The sequence below is a fragment of the Saccostrea cucullata genome, unplaced genomic scaffold, assembly GCF_032062105.1.
Source record: "Saccostrea cucullata isolate Sc308-1 unplaced genomic scaffold, CSIRO_AGI_Scuc_v1 ctg288, whole genome shotgun sequence".
NCBI lineage: Eukaryota > Metazoa > Mollusca > Bivalvia > Ostreida > Ostreidae > Saccostrea > Saccostrea cuccullata.
The window spans coordinates 180589-201687 of NW_026924061.1; the positions used below are offsets into that span (position 1 = coordinate 180589).

Here is a 21099-nt window from a genome sequence, read left to right on the forward strand (position 1 = left end):
AGTCGGAAAAAATAAAATTTATGTAAATTTATCCTTAAAATCCCCTACTTTTTTTTTTAGAAAGGAAAGCGCTGCATGCATATTTTTTGGTGTTTTTACACATCTTATAATTAAGAATATTTGGAAGGTAATTGTAGCTCTTACTGTTCTTATAACATCATGCAGTTACCCAGATAGTACTGTGGTTTTCTTTAATGATATTAAAAACATCACCGTTAAGCACTTTTAATTATAGCATGCCTATATTTTGCCGTTATCTATTAAATTATATTATCATAAGGACGTTGTAAATTGTAAATTAAAAGAAAGTTCAGACATTGACTACCCCGCTACATGTAGTTCTGATTATGGTGACAACGCAGAATTAACTTCTTTAACATCTATGTTGGAAAATTATCCCTGTCTGATTTAGTGGTTTTCTTAATTTTTTCTTGTCTGTTGAAATTGAAAAAAAAAATATGCTCTTGCGTACATAAAATTCCCTGATCAAAATAATAAACAGAATGTAACTTCCAACGTCTTTTTAGCCTTTTTGTGTATATGTAAAGAAAATGTCAAAATGTATAATCTTGATTCGACTAACCGGTTAATCGGTTGGAACGTTTTGCGGTTAACCGATTAGCAATTCTGCAATCGATTGCCATCCCTATAATATATAGATCTATTTCAAAGTATATCATTCTTGGCAATGCATATTTCATAGAATTCCCATCATATAGTCATAATATATATATATTGTAAGTATCAAATAGCACCTCTTTCTAGCATTATATGTATTACTTTACTAAACATTAGCTGATAAGCATGTCAGATTTATTAATGCACTGATACAGAGAATGTCCCCCAACCCCTATTACTTATTGACAAAAATTAAAGCTTAGTTAATTAGTCAGAATTTTTTTTTTCTGAAAATCCAAGAATAACTGTTGTATACTAATTTGTATGCTAACTAGCATAGTTTAAAGTTTACAACCATATTTCACAACCTTTTTTTCAGTAATCATCCAGTACAACTATTTTTATTTTAGCCTAATTAATAATTAAGTTATATTGTAACAGTAAATACGATATTTAATATTAGATATTTCTCCATTTAACACTTACATATTATTAGAATTTCACCACAATATCCTATTATCAAACCTACACAATGTAGAAATTAATTTCTGTATATCTTAGCATAACAGAATGAATTTTATTTTTAGCTTGACATAGTTATTTATAGCTTCTTGTTCTATTTATAGGTGTCTTCCTGGATTCCCCCACCGAATTCTCTGTGGATGCCAAATCTGTTACCCCCTCTGGGGAGGGTAATGTAAGAGCCATTGTCAACAACCCCTCTGGTACCAAGAACGACACCAAGGTCACCAACAAAGGAGACGGTACCTACGATGTACTCTACACACCTGTTGAAGAAGGTAAGGGGTGACAACTGTAGATTTGTCAAGACTGAAATATCAGAAAAGATGTGTATTAGCTGTAGGTATCACCTATAATATTGTGATACAGGACAAATAACTCTGTTTGAGAAGAAATTTGAGGATTTATCCTTTCTAGTTATGCTAAGCTGCAAAGATTTTAGAAATTTTACCTATATATACACCGTATATGTGCTTAACTTTGAACAGAAAAAGCAGAGCAAAAAGCTATGAAATGCTAATTGGTCTGTTAATGTATTTTGTGCATTTTTCAGGAACTATTGCTATGGATGTCACATACGACAACATGGCAATCCCCAACAGCCCCTTCAAGGTCAATGCCGTGCCCGGCTGTGACGCCAGTCGTGTGAAGGCTTACGGTCCCGGGCTACAGGGCGGCTACACCAACCAGTCCCAGGTGTTCACCATCGACATCAAGGGGGCGGGGCAGGGCGGTCTGGGGCTGTCCATTGACGGACCCTCTGAGGTACCCATCAACTGTAAGGACAACAGAGACGGGACCTGTACTGTGGAATACATGCCCAGCAAACCCGGGGATTATGATGTGTCTGTTAAATTCGCCGACCAAGAGATTCCCAGTAAGTCTTTATTCAGTTAAGAGCTCAAAAGAGGCTTTCTTTGAAATTAATGTTAACAGTATTTCTGTAGCAAACTCTTGAGGTTGCAGTGCCTCTTTTTGTTCATGCATCTTTCCAATCATACAACTGAAGGTTTTTTATAATTTTTTGTGGTCCCAAAGGAAGTAGAATCTTTATTGTTCTATTCATTGTAAATTTTATAGTTATGAAATAGCTTTTCCAGAAAAATCATTAAAAACCTACTAGGTATAATGACATGTATCTGCCAAATAAAAAGATGTACAAATATTCATTGTCTGTTTCTAATTTTAGACTCACCTTTCCGTGTGGCTGTGAAGAACCCAGTTGATGCCAAGAAGGTCAAATGTTACGGACCTGGAATCGAGCCAATGGGAGTGAAGACCGGTGCCCCTGCGACCTTCACCGTGGATACCACCGAGGCCGGGGAAGCTCCTCTGGAGGTCACCTGTACTGACCAGAGAGGTCGCGTCCAGCCTGCTCAGCTGACCCCGGTGGCTGAGGGCGTGGTGGACGCCACCTACTACCCCGTGGAGGAGGGGCCATGTAAGGTGGACGTCAAGTACGCAAACCAACACGTACCAGGAAGGTGAGAGGGTGTTGCTTTAGAAAACCTCTTATTTTTGGAATAATAGTTTTTTGGGTTCCAGAAGGATTTGATCATGTAATAAAATGAGAAATATCTTACTGAGTAGGGCTTTAACATTTTTATAAAGGATATGAACTTGTGGGACTTTTCATACTAAGAAAATTTAGAAAATTACCTCCCTACAAAAATTATCACTTTCAAAGTATTTTTAAACAACAATTGGGATAAAATTACATGTATTGGAAGACATAGATTAAGCCTAAAGATAACTGATGGATAAAAAAAGTGAAAATTAAATGAATAATTTCAACAAGAGAAAGTTAAAGATATTCCCTTGTATATTACTAAATGTTGACATTCTTTGGAATCATAGAGTGAAGTTTGAACTAAGCTTATTTTTTTATTTCAGTCCATTCACCACCAAGGTGGAGCCCGGGGTGGACGCCAGCCGTGTCCGGTTGTCTGGAGCCGGCGTCCAGGAGAACATCCCCGCCAGTTTACCAGTCAACTTCCTCATCGACACCAGGGAGGCCGGCATCGCTGACCTGGAAGTTCTTATCAAGGTAAGGGTCAAAGGTCACCGTTAAAGAGGCCAATCAGTGGAAGATGCAAGGTTAAAAGATTTGCTCTCTCTCTTCCTTGCATTTTTGCACTCTATAATGAGAAGTACAAATTAAAAGCAGAATTCCTCAAAACCACAAAGCCCTTGTTTTCTGTCTTGATGACTCAAAAGAAAAGCTAAATTTGGAAGTTTTGTTAATGAATTAAATGAGTAAAGCTGTTACATAACTCAAGTTATTTGTTCACCTCAAAGTAATGCAGTGAAAAGGTGCTCTTAATCATTGGTGTATAGACAGACACAGAGAGAGAACAGACGAACCTTTGTATTATAGTGCAGTAATAACAAAAGTGCAGGCACACTGTGCAATGTCTTATGAAGGGAGGTAACTCCTCAGAGCTTGATGTATACAGCTGAAGCTGATGTCTGGGTTTTCTCCGTGTATGATAAATTCAATCATCACCTCCCCCCTTCCATCTTGTTTTCCAGCCCGGGAGGGATTTATTGCCCCATTAACATCAGAATAAAGCAGAGTAACACCTGATACTGACACAGGAAATTTAGGGCCTTCTGGGAAATCTCTGATACCTTATAAATGTTAGAAATTTAGGTTGATTTTTATTTTTAGGTTATGCAATGTGTAATATCAAAAAAAAATATTTGATGTGTCCTTGAAAAATATTTTGGGAGGTGGTATGTTGAACAGTAGCTTTTAAAGTAAGAAAAGCTACTTAAATCTGAACTCACTTAATATATAGATACATTGTATTCTTTTATACTGTAGGGGACTTTGTTCTATGTTCTTAATATACATAATAAGAATATACATAATAAGAATATACATAATATGAATATACATAATAAGAATTTGGGTTTTAAGGAAGCAAGATTTGAAGTCCCAAATGACTTGATTAATTTTAAAAGATTTTTACTGTAAAACCATTTGGCACAATCATCCAATTGTACCCCCAATTGTTTAATCAAAAATCAATTTTAAAGAATAATCCTCTCTTAAGTTGTCAAATATAATGAGTGAATAATCTCTTCAAATACAGCAAACTGTTTCCAGATTTTTGCTTAGTCAAGATAATTGCTTATTATGCTGCACTGGTTTTCTCCAAAAGATGTGATAATTAAATGAACCTTGAAACTTCAAAAAAATATTTTACTTCAAATGCTCTAAGGTGATTTATGTGAGTTGAGAAAGACTTGAAAAAACAATCCAGCCTTGTTGAAAAAGTGTAGAAAAATGAAATATATGGGAGGACAAAGGAATATGTATGAGATTTTTAATGAAGTGTATAGCAACCATTATAATTAAAATGAATTGTTCCCCACTCATCGTGTGCAGTCCCACCCAAAAGATAAAGATAAAGCACTCGTTTACCAAAAAAATTAGGAAAAAGTGCAGGAATTTTTTATAAAAAACTTTTAAAGATTTGGAGAGAGAAACTTGAAAAAAAGATAGAAGGAAACCATTAATTTGACATCTGTTAGAAAATTTCCTTAAAAATTGAATACCATGCATTTTGTTTATTACTATAGATATCATTTCAATAAAACTCAGTTTTAACAAACTCAACTGGACCAATGAAATTAATTTGCTATATCCATAATTTGCAATATCTGTATAAGGAATTCTTCGAATTTAATACCTAAGGAACCACTATAACTTCCCTATACCTGTGAATTCGCAATATCTGAGTTTGCATGTACTAAGCGTGTTTTACTGTATTGAACTGATTGTTTATTGTTGTTTGTTAACAGAGACCTGACGGTACCTACGCTCACCCCCACATCGTTGATAATGGTGACGGAACCTTCACCGTGTCCTACGTCCCAGATGACCTTGGAACCTACGAGATCCTGATCAGGTTCGGAGGTCAAGTGGTACCCAACACCCCCCTCAAGGTCAACGCCTACCCCGTGGGTGATGCCAGCAAATGCAGAATTACAGGTAAGTCATAATACTGAAAACATGAGAACATGAAAAAACAGATCAACTTAGCTTGATATTCTGTCGTGTGCTTTAGATACTTGCTTCATTTTGATTTGAGATTGGAGAATTTATGGAAGTCAGTCATATATGATACCTTCAAAACTCATTAGACTGACAAAAATTAGTGTGACATCCAATGATATGGAATTGTAATAGTTATGAATTTGATCTATAACATTTCTAGAAGGTCTGGAGAATACCACCGTCCCAATCAACAAAGAGACCGTTATCTGTGTGGACGCCTCCCAGGCTGGAGAAGGCAAGGTCACCTGTCGTATCCGCAGTCCCAGCGGTAACGACATTGATATCGACATCGTGGAGAATCCCGACGGAACGTTCAGCCTCCTCTTCACCCCTCAGATGATGGGCGCTTACACCATTAACATCAAGTTTGGAGGACAGAGTGTGCCCGGTGGAGAATACGATATCCAGGTAAGTTCAGGAAGGGGTGGACACTGCCCACTGATTGTCCACTATGTCATTTAGTGGGCAGTTCTGTTTTGTTTACTCTTATAATGAGTGGCAATCATGGAACTGCCCACTAATTGCCCACTATATCATTTAGTGGGCAGATCTAGTTTGCCTGTCATAAAAGGGAGTGGCAATCATTGATGGCAGTGGTATTGCCTGATCCTAGCTATAGATAGGATTTATATTGTTTGGCACTAAAGGAGTAGGATTTATTTATTTTCAAAAAAATGCCAACTGCATGACTTAGGAAATATTTGCTAGCTAGCATGCACTCAGATGAGTTGGATTAATTAGAAGAAGAGGAAATTGTGATTTTCAGTGTTGAACAATTTAAAAGCAATAACCTGATAATTGCTAAATATGGAAGTCTTTTGACTAAGTTTCAGTTTGATTGTTTTGGCAAGAAGTGTTAAAATGTCTTATTATCCAAGAACTCGCAAGATTTTAAATGCCATGCCTAATATTTAATTCAACGAAAAAGTAGAGATTTATGTTAGGAAAGCACCCAAAACACATGATTCACTACAGAAGAAAAAGAACAAATCACTAGAGATCTCCTAGATTTTTGTTCTGTTGGCACAAAACTGAGAAATGTTCGAAATTCTGCAGTTCTTGCATCAACAATTACATTCTATCAATGCCAATTATTTCTAGCCTTGCCTTTCCCCAAAAAAAAGAAAACCATCTTGTTGACATATGTATATATTTGTTGTAGACATCAAGTAAATCAAATACGTGATAACTTTATTATGCATGACTTTGCATGCGAGGGAATTTGAACTCCCTGGTCTTGCATGAGTTGGAAGAAAATAAGATGTTTGTTTTTTCTATTGAAAATATTTTTCATTCAACTTTCAAATTATTTGAAGAGAGGATGGCCTTTAGAGGGTGAATGTCTTGTAAATCAGGCTTATTTTCCCCCGATTCCTGGGTGGGTTGGTGAGTGGCGAAGATAATCAATATAAACTCTGAATCATTGATTGTCAGTAAAAATTCCAGGAAAATTCGTCTTGCAAGCTTTTGGAATGTGGAAACATGGTTTTAAGAGCTTCTGTTTATGAGAAAATTTACAAGACTGAGAATTTCTCTTTTTTTGTGGGAGTAGTAGAATATTTTTGTATGCTTCTTCAAGAACCTGTTGTGTAGAACTGAAAGAGATGAGTTTTTCTAGAGGGTTTTGGAAACGATCGACCAATAGGCGTAATTATGTGATTAAGTAGAAAAAATATATTCACAACGTTAATTGTTTTGAGAACAAGAAAGTTAAATCTACAGATGAATGACTTTTTTCTGCATTCAAATAGTGATGATTTGTTAAAAAAAAAAGAAAAAAGAAAATGTTTACTTATGCAAGTCTGTTTATAGAACCACAACTGATTCATACAAATTGTAAACAGCTAATAGGACACGATTTATGAAGTATTACAAAGAAATATGGCTTCAGAAGCTCATTTGGAAAGCAAGAAACATACATTGATGTATGTAGGGAGAATCATTGTTGTGTTTTGGAGGTAATTGTCAGAGTGGTTGAGTCAAGTTCGAGGGTTTGACAGATGAGGGTGATTTTCCGCATAACGGAAATAATTCCCAGCATGCTTTGTTGACAGTTTCATTTTTTCAGGCCGTTTAGAGTACAATTATCAATTGCAGCATATTCCATAATTCAGCATCCAAGTATTTAGAAAAGAGATTGTTCTTTTTCTTAATCAAAAAGATTTTTTCAGCACATTTTACATTGAAGAAAAATAAGTCTGAAGAGGGCTGAGGGTAGCTCAGTTTATCATAGAGTGCATTTTATTTTTGTTTGCTTCATTAATCACATTCCAGGATGAATTCCCATCCTGTTATTTCCATTGAAGTTTAGCCATTGTAAAGAAAACATTTCTGCTAATTAGATATCTATGTTCATAGTTTTGTTGTAAAGAAAAACAAGATAAAAACATAACGTTGCATTAAGATAAGATGGATGATGGGAAAGAAGGAAAAGACATGGAATTTTTTTTTTTACGAATTATATGCTTTTAGGATGAGTTCCAGATTTTATTACTATAAATAGCTCCTGTGCCTTATTTTGGGAAGACTGGTAAATGATCTATTAGATGAAGATAAATGCAGGTATTTTGATATCACTCTCAGCAACAGACGGCAAAGTCTTCACCCAGCGTCTGACCGAATTTGTTGAGAGATATTTCCAAGAGTTTTCCGCCGAAGGACCCCCCTTAAATTGTTCCTTCGACTTGGAACGTAATTTAAAAACTAATTGTGAATGAAACAACAATTTTTTGTTTTTCCAGGTGTGTTTTTGGTGTAGGAATGGTATTTTTTCAAAATTCTGGGATCTTTAAAAAATGAAATGGTTGCTTTTTTAACATAATAAAAGAATGTTGTGCATTTGGGGGGAAAAAAAGAAAGAAAGAAAAAAAGAAACCAAATTGTGCTAAATAGTTCCATGTATCATGTGCATTGAAATTTTATTTTTTTTTTGTACTTGTGTAGTTTGTAAGCTCTGTTAGATTTTGGTATGAAAGAGAAAAAAACACGTACTATTTAGATTTCTCCGGTTTGAATTCAGACAGAAGCTGCCAAGGCTTAGAAATGACAAGATGTATTTTAAGTCGGAGGAAATTATGTTCATCTGTGCTTCCTGTCTGTTTAGAAGGGAAAAGAACATTATAATGTTCATCCTCAAAAGATCAAGGTCATGGTGCAAAGCTGCCATTTATTTATTTCCTGCACAGTTTGTCTGCAACCTTAATTTGCCGAAAATTAATACCAATTGTTGAATTCTTTTAAAGAAACCAAAAATGCTTTTTTGTCAGTAAAAGATTCAGGATAAAAATGAATGGCTCCAAAGTGATAAAAATTTAATTCACTGCTTTTTGAGTGGGAAGGAAGATGAATCAGACATTGCAGCTCATTTATTACTTTCATATCATTGGTCTTGTTTTTTTGTATTTTTTTTTTTTTTGAAGTGTGAATCATTTTTTGGTACCCTTTATCCATTAGCTGTGTCTTGACATTTGTGAGAAAGTTTTTACAAAAAGGCAGTTGTTATCGCAGGGTTTTCCCCCCTTATTGGCGTGGACGATTTGTCTTATTTGATATGCAGAATGAAGCCGACTTTATTTAATGCCCAAAACATGCTGTCTGTTTAATTTCCTTGACATCTTCATGAAATGAACCACTTCATGAAAATGACTGCTGCCAGAAACTAGAGGAGCTAAGTGGTAAATTAAAAGACAAAAGAGACTGGGTTCTTGAGATACCAGCCTCATCTATCTTGCATCTTTAAATTTAAATGTATAACCCATACACTTGTGGTTTTATTAGGTCAATTAGTTTACATATTATACGATTTGGCATTAAACTCCAGTGTAGAATGTGCACTAGCTTCTGTTTCATTTCCAGCTTTGATAGTGGGCAAAAATTAGGGATGAGGGTTCATAGAAAGAAGAAATTTAGTTCTTGAACTTTTTTTTTAAGAAAAAAAGATTAGCAATTGCTGAACCAGTTTGACATTGAAACGTTCAAGTTCTTCCTCAGTTTAATTCAATTAGAGACCAACATCCTCTGGTTCATTGAGTTTGTTGTAGTTGCTCAGATTCTATATCAGCTACGATGCTCCGGGTTACGTGGTATGATCTTGATAGTTTTATACTGGATAACTACATCGAAGAACAGAATTCTTTCAGTGTAAAGATTTTAACAGAGCATTGTTAAAGTACAACCCAGAATACAGGTTGATATGTCAGTCAGATACAATGGTAGGATTTCTTCAGCACCTCATCTTCAACATAGTTGTAAATTCTCTCGTACATGCAGCTAGCTAGCACATATGAATTGGGGAGGGGGGAATGTAGTATGTGTGTGAGTTACTTGTCTACAAAGATTGATGAGAAACACAGATATACTGTCAATGAGATTTATTTTACGAAAGCTACTGGAGATAAAATTTGGATTCAAAGAACTCAGATTTATCAGATGTTGATGGACAAGCTCGCGGATGAATGGACCTTGTGGTCAAACTCTGGTTTTACCACTGGCCACTTTGTTGGCTTGTGTTTGTTCTGATGTTACAATGTTGTATTGGTCTTAGATGTCCTGCAATCTCTCTTGTAATTTCTATTTAGGAATGTGGGGTACTATTAAAAAAGAGAAGTGTGGGTGTATACTAGAGGGAATATGACACTGAGGAATGTTTGTAAATAATAATCATTTAGGTGATGGAATGGCTTGCAATTACTGTATTTAAGAATTACCAAAATCTAGCTGTTTTATTTAAGAGGAATTTCACATTTCAATTTTTTATTTCATATGTCATTGAAAATTCATGAAAATTTCATTAAAATATTTTCATATCATTTATTCATATTCATTTGTTCTTTTTTTGTGTATTGTTGAAAAAGTGTTCTCATTTCTCATTTGTGTTTTTTAACTAGGTTCTTACTAATAGTGATTGGGAAATTTCGGTAAGATGTCTGTGTTTTTTATTCATTTCTTAAAAATATATATACATACATGCATATATTACTTGCATCCAAAATGAAGACTTTATCTTTGTGCATGGAAAAGTCTTTCAATGTATCCATGAGATGGCAATGTATGAACATGCAGCCACGAAAAAGGGGGAAAAATGTCATTGAAATGATTGTAAGGGGAAAAGTGATGAAAAAGAAAATTCTTAATATGTTCTCTCATGTTTTTTTCACAGCTGCTAATGTGGAATGAATCTTGCAAATGCAAATCTCTAACAACATTCATTATATATGTTTATATGCTGCTTTTTAACTGATGTCCAATCACATTTCAAAATGTAATAAGCAGTTTCTCACATTTCTAACAATGAGCCCAGATTAACATGCAATATATCCTTGTATTGCCCTCTGTTCAGGGCGATATTTCTCTGATGACATTGAGATTATGTTAGTCTGCAAAACTATCAAATATGATGTAAAATTGCTATACATTATATAGCAGAACCAAGCATAAAGATCATGTAAATGATAGCTGGCAAAAGAAATGCAGTAAATATCGGGATCATTGAAGGTAATTAAGTATTTTGGAATCTGGAAGAATCGAAAAAGAACAAATAGAAAACACCTGGTCCACACGGAAAAAGAGACGTGTACACACTATTGCCAAATGCCTATCTCAGCAAGGAGGGTATTATTGGCAGATATTTCACAGCAGAAAATTAAATTCTCTACTCGGAATGATTATCAATCTACCTATTACAACATTTTGAAATAATTAAGAGTAAATAATTGGACTGGAATCACCTGATGAGTTTATCTATTACGTTAGAGGTGTTACATAATTTTTGCAATCATTTGTAATCTTTTAAATTGATTGCCTTTGCTGAGTTCTGGCCTGTATTTTTTGAAAATATATGTCATAAGGTCAAAACGTTTTTTTTTAATTGTTTTTCCTGTGTATATTTGATCTAATTGAGTGGTCTCTATAATAAATTTTGATGACATCTTAAATAGAATTTTAAGGTCATTATATACATGTTATAAACATTTTATATCAATTCATGTTCAAACTTTAAAAAGCATTAAGGTAGTCCCCTAGTGTGACAGTATATTTGATTTTGGATATAAAACTTAGTGGGAATTTCGTGATAACTTCGCATCAACACTCTCTTTTTCACCTGATCTTATACGATAGCACTTTTAACCCACATCACAAAGATTTGGACGAGAGATACTCTTCTGATAGGGGAGGGAGAAAAGGTACCAACAAACCTCATTAAATATTTTGACGACAATTACAGATATTCGGGGGGCCCGATTCTGCATTGATACGGAGGCTGACCAGGGAGGCATATAGATACTGCCACCTGGTGGTAGTCTGGTGCCCTGGAAAAAATCAGCCAATCAGAGCCTGGCTTTAAAAGGCCTGCATTTTTGAAGTGAAGTGAAATGAAGCTCATCCCTCTTCTAATTGACTGACAGGCACGGAGTTCCCAGCCAAAGCATTTCAACCATTTTACTCAATTTGTAAAATTCAAGGTTTGTGTTTCGTATCTGCTGCCCCTGTGTTATACATAGGAAATTTTTACTGGAAGTCAGTGAAACTTTGTGTAAGTAATTTCCTTTTTTCTTTGGATTAGGTCCCTTTGAAATTTTTGATAAAGTGGAAAAATTTTAATTGTGATGGAAAATTTTGTTAATTATTTGAAGTGTGTTTCACAAAATCAGAATAACCTGAATCAAAGTTGTGAGATAGATTGTCAAGAGTGCAATACAAGATTGTCAAGAGTGCAATACAGGATTCTTAAATACAAAAATTCTGTAAAATAAAAGGATTAGGAATATAAGACAATTATAATGATTTTTTTGTGAATTCACTGAAAAAGGTGAGATAATATAACAAAATAAAAAGAGATTGATATTTGAATAATTATAAGAAGAGTAAATTTTGATATTTTTTTTGTGAAGATAATTATAAGAACCATATACAGAACTGCAGATGAAAAAATCACAAATGATGGATCTAGAAATTAAAATAACATGAACCGTCAACTATGGTTGGAGATAAGATCTTTGTGAGCTATCTCTGTAATGATAAATGCAGACTTCTATAATCAAGTCGGGAATCATTTTGATGGCAGATTCATCAGAAGTTTATCAGCTCTGCACATGCATAAAATCACTTAAACCCCCGTAATGAAAGTCACTCGCTTGTGGAACATTCTAGCTGATGTTTCAAACATGGCTTTGCTTTTGGGCACATCTGTCCAAAGATATCATTAAGTCAACTGGAGTTATACAGGTTACATAACAAGATTAAATTAGATACATTTAGAAATTGTATTTTGAAACATCTGTCCCAAAGCAATGCATTAGATTTCATTTCACAGCGCATTATTTAAGGATGAGAAGATTTTTAAGGAGATTCAGTTTTTGAGAGTGTTTGAATGGCTTGTCTTGTAACCCAGACACATACTCACTTTGTTAAAGTACTATGGATATGAAGTCAATGAGGTTATCTAAATGGGTTGATAATTCTGGTAGTGGGTGTGATTGATGGATGACTTTGGATTTGTAGTTCAATATGACTTGGAGTGCTTGTGTCCCAGGTCATAAAGACCACAGATATACAGGGTTATCTTCTCCTTGCCAGGCTTCCTTAAGTATGGTAGTTTATATGGCCATAAAATACAGCGAGAGGCTGCTATTAAATGGCGAGGTGTCTACTGATAACATATATTTTTGTAATGCTGTCTAGTAATGTTACAGCTATTGCCATATAATTTACCAAATAAACATTTGTGGAAAATGGTTTTTAAAAACACGAGAGAAATGAAACCCCCCATCTTACATTAGAGTATCATTTTCAAAGTTGGTGGTAATGGTGGGGGTAGGGGGTGACAAAGTATAGATTTGTATCAAATTTTTAAAATTCTCTAATTTTTACTTGGTCATTCTTGCAATTCCCTAATTATAACTCAGTAAATAAGAATATCGCTTCATCAATGGCTACGTTTTGGAGTTGTTTACTATGCCTGATTTTTACTGTTTTTTCTGCATTTAGGATCTCACCATGCATTCAGTCTTATCTTTGGAGCACTCTCTTTTCAGACCCTTCATCAGTGAGCCTTTATCTTCTCCTCAAGAATTTTGATAGCTGCAGATACTGAAGTGAAAATTTTCCCCCATTTTCATAATGCTACACTTTTCCCCATCAGAGATAAGACAGCCCTCATCTGCATGGGGAGGAATTCGATCCCCATCTCACTGACGACCCTCGAAACATCCACATTACAATTTCTATTGGTTTGATATATCTTTGGTACATTAAAAGAGAATTATGATTAAGAGTAGAGTTAATAATATTTGATTGGTATCTTGTCTACAAAGGGAGATACACACGCTATCAAAACATTTTTGGCATAATTGGCCCTCTTCATGATCTATGCACCCTTGTTCTTTTTCTGCTCCAATTTCGAACTTCAGAAAACGTTCAGAATCCTAATGATTGTTAAAAATCTCTGTCGAGTCTTAGTCGAGATAACTTTTTAAAAAAGAAACTAGAATAAAGGTGGTCTTTTAAGTTTATCAAGATTTTTTGCAGAATGGGTTCGCATTAAATGGATCACTTGCGTAACATGATTTTCGGTAATCAGGTTATCGCTGGATGTTGGGTTGTGCCCCCTAGTGTTGTGATATGTGATATTCGAGATATCTGCCTTTTGTTCTTGTTTTTACAAAGGTGTGACTGTTTACTACTGTTCAAACATAATTAAAATTTTTTGGTTTCGTTTATTTTGAAGGCTTTAAAAGCATCGAAAGGTTTTTACGACTGATAAGTGGGCATTTTTTGTTGCATCTGTTGCATAAGCATTACTTTGTAGATGCAAAAATTAAGGGAAATCAGCAAAAAATGAAAGAATATATCTGTTAATGTTCTTTACATGTTTCTTACATTGATTAACAGATTCAAGGTGAATGTATATATTATATATTCCATACAATAAAAATATTTTGAAAAAAAAAGAGAAAGCATTTATACACCCATTGCTTTGGGTGCATGTGCGGCCATCATCCACAAATGAAGCTTGTCAGTGGATGTTAATTTAGAGCCTGTTGAGTATATGTCTAAGGAGATCTGTTTTGGATCTGTAATTTATAATGTTCTGTTTTAGCATTTAGATCTGTTTGATTTCAAAACCTTGAGTTTTCGGCTCTTTCTGTGAAATACCGATCGAGCTTTTAGACCAGTTAGTTATAGCCTAGGTTGCAAACATTACCAGGTGTGATATATGTTGTGTGAAGCAGTTAAATTATGAGTTGTATAAGTAGATGGTACTGATATGATCGTTTTGGCATCCTAGGTAGTCTTTTTAACAAACTGCTTTTATTTTTCAGCAGATCTAATACTTTGTAATCTGCTATGATTCTGACATCACGTTTTGATCGCTTATTTCACTTTGATAGTCTGGCAGTATGAATGTTAGAAACTGTAGATCAAAAGTGTTTTTTTTTCAAAGTTTAGAAAACATACCATGAATGCAATATTTTCTTTTATCACCAAGTAGTTTCCAATATGCAACTTTACCTTTGAAAAAGTTTTAAATATGGCAAAATCTATCCAACAAATCTACATCGATTAAAGTTTCTAATATTAGGACATTTTTGACAAAGAATATTTTTGGTTAAAGATTTCCCAATTTAAAACAAATCAAATGTTTCAAAAATTTAATTTTGTGGAGATCCCCTCAGATAATAGATTTGCTAGGGATTTTTTTTTTTTTTGGGGGGGGGGGATGGGAGCTTCAAAAGTATTGTGTCTATTGTACTGCCAGACTGCATGTTACTATTGCATGTGTTTGTTGACTTGGCCTTTCTTTGTTATTTAGGCTGTAAGTCCTGAGGAGTATGAAAAATACCTGGAGGATCAGGTAAGTTCTAACCAACACTAACAATGTCGGAAAAATCAGCTGACTAAAATATAACCTGAGATTAGCAACTGTGAGATGAAAGCATGAAATATTGAAGTTTCTTTCTTGAAATTGATCTTGAAAATGTATTAAAATTTTTCTAGAGAAATAGAATGTGATGTGTAATAGCATGTGTTTTTGCATGTTCGACTTCCTTCAAAGGGAGGTAATCCAGGCATTAATTGTAAGGTGTACAGAAGAGTTATCTTCCTTGTTGATAGGTTGGTGCCACTGAGGATTTGATTTCCCCCGACACTGTCGACGCAGTACATGCTGGTGCCCCAGGGGCAGGGCTGTTCCAACCAGTTGACATCCGTATCCCTGTCGGACCTATCTTCAACTTCGTCTCTGGTTAGTCACTTGAATTATTCTCAAAGGGGGGGGGGTAGGAGTCATTGAATATGAGATAAGTAAAGTTTTAGTTTAGAAGCAGAAATACATAAATTTAATTTGAAGTAAATGGATGTACATGAAACAACTTTAAATTTTCTCAAAATTATGGAAAGTTGTGTTATTCATTATTTGAAAGAAAAGTAAAGCATTTAGTACTTTATGTATTAAGAATGGATGAAAGGAAACTGCTTATAGCACATGTCTTGTTATATTGTTTACAGCTTATGTAGTCATGCCCTCTGGAAAGAAGGCGTACCCCAAAATCCAGGACAACAAAGATGGAACTGTTACTGTTAGATACCAGCCCACGGAAACTGGACTTCACGAACTCTTCGTCAAATACAACAATGATGATATTGAAGGTAAAGGTCAAATATATTGATGATTATATGAAGGTCAAGGTCAAATACAGCAATGGTTATGTTGAAGGTCAAGGACAATATGAAATGATATTGAAGGTAAAGGTCAAATATATCAAATGAACATAATGAAAGTTTATAGGTAAAATACAATGATGTTGAATTCCAAAGTCAAATACACCAATGAATATATTGAAGATAAAGGTCAAATATAACAATAATTATATGGAATAAAAAAAGTTAAGAATTTAAAAGGCAAAGAGGATAGGGGACATAAGAATGGCAAATCTGAATACATGTATTACCGTAAGTTTAATTGTAACAGAATTCTTTAGGGTAAAATAATGATAATTTTATTCATAAAAATTTGAATTGATGTCTTGTATTTTATAAGGTAATTTAAGAGTCTACTTTGTGTTTATAACTGAAATGGAAATGCATAAGATTAACAATTCAGAATGAAATGATTAAGGGATAGATGAGATAGGGTATAGGTGTAAGTTGCTTATACAATTAACACATTCACTATCAGATGAAATATTTCACCTTCAGGGATGGATCAGGAGCAATTGATAGATTAACCAGATACCAGATTAGGATTCCCCAGAATTTATTCATTTCCCTTCATTGCCCGTTATCTCAAAAATAACTCATGGCCGCTGGTTAACTAGTGATACACAGATAGAAAGTTGGTGTTGCCAAATATCAGAAACAGATAAAGTTATAAGAACTGTTCAATAATTACTGTGGTTGTGTGAGTTTGGGGGGTAATGGAGTCTAGGAGAAGAAAACAGAGATTTAGTTTTACACTGGATCATTTACCAGGTTCAATATCTTCAGCAATGTTTTTTTTTATTGAGTGAAATTTTCTTTTTCTTTTTGACAGCTGTTGTGAAACTTTTTAGGATATGTGAAAAATGTGAAACCCAACTTTCATGATATTTTCATTGGCTAATTTGCAAAATGGTTGAATTTTGTGGGAAGAAAAAGTGTGACCCATCTTCCTCCCTTGAATTGTTCTCGACAGAAAAGTTTGCCCCTTGATAGATTGTTGTTATGTTTTCTGATCGACGCATTTTTTAATGACCATGACCTTGAAAGTTTATTTTAATTGTGTTCACAGGAAGTCCATTCAAATTCCATGTGGATGCCGTCAACAGTGGTCATGTGACCGCCTATGGACCAGGTCTGTGTCATGGAATCGTCAACGAGCCCGCAGAATTCACCATCGTCACCAAAGACGCAGGTGCAGGTACGAAAATAAGATAGGCGGTAGTCATAGCAACCGTGTATAGCAAATTTTAATTTATAAATTCATAAATGCCTGAAAAATTTCAAATGCAAAATTACCTTGAAATAAAGTTTTTTTGGGAGAAAAATTGATTATACTGCTGTTAATTTCAGTGATTATGTAATTTGCATGAGAAAAGGCAGATTTTTCTTTGTAATCGTCTTGACATTTCTAAGTATTGCCCTACAGCATGCAACTGATAAGGATGTAGGTGTATTTGGGTATTACATTGTTTTTATTGCAATCTTTGAGGAAGAAAACAGCTTTACTGAAATCTCTTATTATAAATGGAATAAACAAAGGAAAACGTGTAAATATAGTTGTAACTTAGGTGTTAATTATGTTTTGAAGATTCTGCTATAATCAATTTTTCATTGACTTGGTATTTATAAAACCAAATTTTTGTGAGAATTTGCTTACATTGGAAGAATGGGAACTTTTCAATTTTAGAAAATTCAGTAAATGAACAGCAATTTTTTAACACTGTTGATAGTGAAAAGGATGTTGAGAGCTATTTTCATGACTTGTTAGGTGGACTTTCGTTGGCCATTGAGGGTCCTTCTAAGACGGAAATTAAATGTGTGGACAATGGTGACGGGACCTGTACGGTCAGTTATATCCCCACCGCTCCAGGAGAATACAACATCACCGTCAAGTTCGCCGACAACCACATCTCGGGATCACCGTTCACTGCCAAGATTAGCCGTGAGTTTCCTATAGAATCTTGCCAATTCAGAATTTGAAGAGTGAAAACTTTAGTACAAAAAACATTATCGTTTGACATCTTTTTTTAAGGGGTTCTTGTCTATACTTGATAGAAAATGGATTCGGGGAAGATTTTCACTTCATTAACATGTAGTTTTGAATTTTTTTCCTAACAGTTCTTCATTTAGTTTTCTTTTCATGTGTAAACCACAAATTAAAAACCACTAAAGAGCAAGTGTACATTGATTTTTAATTTGCATTTATGAGTTGTGTAAACTTGTTTACTTGTACATTTGGGCCTTGACATTTTGCGGAAATATCAATTATCACCTTGCATTATCTCCCTTTGATAGCCACGGCTGGAGAACCACGAAGGAAGGCTCAAATTGGACGCAGCAGCGAGGTGTCACTGAAGGTCATGGAGCAGGACATCAACAATCTGACCGCCAGCATCCGTTCACCCTCTGGCCGAGAGGAGCCGTGTCTGCTCAAACGATTGGCCAATGGACATCTCGGTAAGGAAATACTGCTGCACGATTCAGGTGTAAATTACTGTAAAATTCACGTCTTTGAAAGGACAAATGAGTAGATGCATGTAACAGCGTAAAATGTTTTCAAATATTAAGCTCATTAATGGTGTAAAATTGGTTGGTAATTTGCAAATAGGAAATTCATTTCAAAAAGGTTAATAAATATGACCTTTGTATTGATTGGAAAAATTCATGGATGCATTGAAGAAAAAGATGTGCTTAATTTCAAGGAATGGGTTTTCAAGTTTGGATTTAAAAAAACCCTACTTATATCAACATTTTCTATTAAAGGAATATCCTTCACTCCACGTGAGGTTGGTGAACACTTGGTTAACGTCTTCAGAAACGGCCAGCATATTAATGGCAGCCCCTTCAAGATCATCGTGGGTGAAAGCGAACTCGGAAACGCCAGCAAGGTCCGCGTGGCTGGACAGGGATTACAGAATGGCATGGCTAACGAGATCAACGAATTCATGGTGGACACCAGAGATGCAGGTATATAATGGGGCTATTTTCTGGGTCTTGTACAGGTAAAAAAATCTCTTTAGCAGAAGAAAATCTTCAATGTTACAGTAAAGGGCTGTTTTCTAACTTGATTGCATTAAAATATCATGGACGTGTTTGCTCAATTATGAATAAGCATTTATTCCACATTTACAATTATCACTTAAATTAATTCACAATCTTGCCATGATCAGTACATTAACACATTAAAAATCAGAACCATTCCTTAAGTAAGCTCACATACGGTATTTTTAATGTAATGTTGATTTTGTTTATCTTTTTTAATTAACTTCGATAGTAACACTGAGAATGTTATTATTTATGTAAATTGGTCAGTAACGGTTTACTTTCTGACAGGTTACGGCGGTCTGAGTCTGTCCATTGAGGGACCCAGTAAGGCCGACATTGAGTGTCTGGACAATGAGGATGGGTCATGTCGTGTGACCTACAAACCCACCGAGCCCGGCAACTACATCATCAACATCAAGTTCTCTGACGAACATGTGCCAGGTGAGAGATTTATATAGGGCCATACTGGGAGAAGAGGGGGGTTAGACAGGATGTGACTGCTTCAGAGAAAGATCATAAAATTGTTTATTAATAACATTGAATGATTAATTTGTGGGAGTAAATGTTACTCTGAATGAATATCCATATTTTCCTGTTATGACCAACTTCAGATTTAATATAACGTCTGAGTTGTACAATTCAGTCACTTATTAGGTTTGTTGACTTTAAAGTCAGATTTACCATATGTTATTTTTAAAATGCCATTTAACCAGACGTTAAGAATATTTTGCCCTTATTTGGTAGTTAATTCAGAAGTTCAGAACTGTCTCATTTACATTTATTTGTTTTGTATGTTCATTCAGAAATGTCTATGTGACATTTTACCTGTTTTCCTACAGGTTCTCCCTTCAATGTGAACGTTGGTGGTGAGCCCTCGTCCAGAATGACGGAGAGAATAACTCGACACCGGGAGGCAGCAGATATAACTCACATCGGCAGTCAGTGTGAACTCAGTCTTAAGATTCCAGGTCAGTGTTCGAGTATACTCACAGAGATAGACTCTAATCAATCAGTGTGTGAGTTACATCTCGAGTATTCGTCACGAGATAGACTCTGATGAATGTATCTCACATTTTAGGTCCAATACGCTGAATTGTAGCTTGAGTATTGCTCACAAAGATAAACTTTAACATGTGTAAAGAATATCACTCATGCAAGATTCCAAGGTTATTACATCCAAAGAAAGTTCTAATAAGTCTCTTACATAGATGTGGCTTCAACTTTCTAAGTCAGTCCTAAAGGTATTCATTGCATTGATGAATGTCACACTTAACCCTTCAGATTCTGAGTTTTTGAGTCTCATGATTCTGGGTTACAGTTTTAGTACGATTAATCAAAGATGAATTTAAGTGGGCATCTCTTAGAAGCCTCTGTTTTAAAGATTAGTGTTGAATGGAATGGTTGGCTCAATTGAGTCACATAAGCATGGGATTTTGGAGCCATATATAGACTGAGGTGGACTCAAATGAATATCAGTTATCGAGTTAGACTTAAACAAAACAGATAAGATACTGACTGAGGACAGATGTTATTTTTCTGTCAGCATAAAGTGATTGGGGGCAAATTGATGAAGCAGTGTTTATAGGGAACAAAAAAAAAAGTATACAACACAACAAGATTTACTGAAAAATTATTTATTGAGAGGAATGCACACAAAAACAGCTTTTGGCAATACATCTATCTATATATAGTAATTTGTAAGGAGTTTCTACTAACTGCTAAGCTCTGGGTTCATATTTGAAATTCATTTTTACCATTAATAAAAGTTGTGTTTGGATTCTTGTCTAACAACATGGATTTTTTAAAAGTTTTAGACTGTAATAAATTATTGCCATGGTTACTAAAAGTAGAATTTTCTGTGAAATTCCTAAAAAAGAATTTTCAAAATAAGTTGGCACAAAATTCCTAAGATACATAGAATAGTGCGTTTTTGATTTCGATGAACGGTGTTGCCATGGTTCTGATTTCAAAATAAGTTGGCACAAAAGAAAAAAAAAAAAAATCAGAATGATTTCACAGTAATTTGGGGGAGATATAAACTGTCAATTCACAGCTAACCTTGTGATTGCTAGTTTTATTTACACATTATTTTGCACATAAAACAGTGGCATCAAAACTAATGAAGAACTCATAGATGTTAATCAACTGTT

At 34.7% G+C, this 21099-nt stretch overlaps 1 protein-coding gene across 10 annotated transcripts in view; it reads left to right on the top strand.

Annotated features, from left to right (window-relative positions):
• Positions 1–21099, top strand: part of LOC134265618 (filamin-A-like) — a 72562-nt gene that overhangs the window by 45142 nt on the left and 6321 nt on the right. For 7 of the 10 annotated variants that reach the window (XM_062747841.1, XM_062747846.1, XM_062747849.1 and 4 more), the window contains 16 exons: positions 1245–1418; positions 1694–2017; positions 2330–2624; positions 3034–3187; positions 4951–5140; positions 5367–5614; positions 10093–10122; positions 15018–15059; positions 15320–15449; positions 15713–15853; positions 16974–17102; positions 17673–17846; positions 18200–18361; positions 18668–18871; positions 19238–19390; positions 19789–19917. In XM_062747841.1, the coding sequence (XP_062603825.1) occupies positions 1245–1418; positions 1694–2017; positions 2330–2624; positions 3034–3187; positions 4951–5140; positions 5367–5614; positions 10093–10122; positions 15018–15059; positions 15320–15449; positions 15713–15853; positions 16974–17102; positions 17673–17846; positions 18200–18361; positions 18668–18871; positions 19238–19390; positions 19789–19917 (2679 nt within the window). The remainder of the gene's footprint in view (positions 1–1244; positions 1419–1693; positions 2018–2329; positions 2625–3033; positions 3188–4950; positions 5141–5366; positions 5615–10092; positions 10123–15017; positions 15060–15319; positions 15450–15712; positions 15854–16973; positions 17103–17672; positions 17847–18199; positions 18362–18667; positions 18872–19237; positions 19391–19788; positions 19918–21099) is intronic. The other 3 variants (XM_062747845.1, XM_062747842.1, XM_062747848.1) reach the window with 3 other exon arrangements.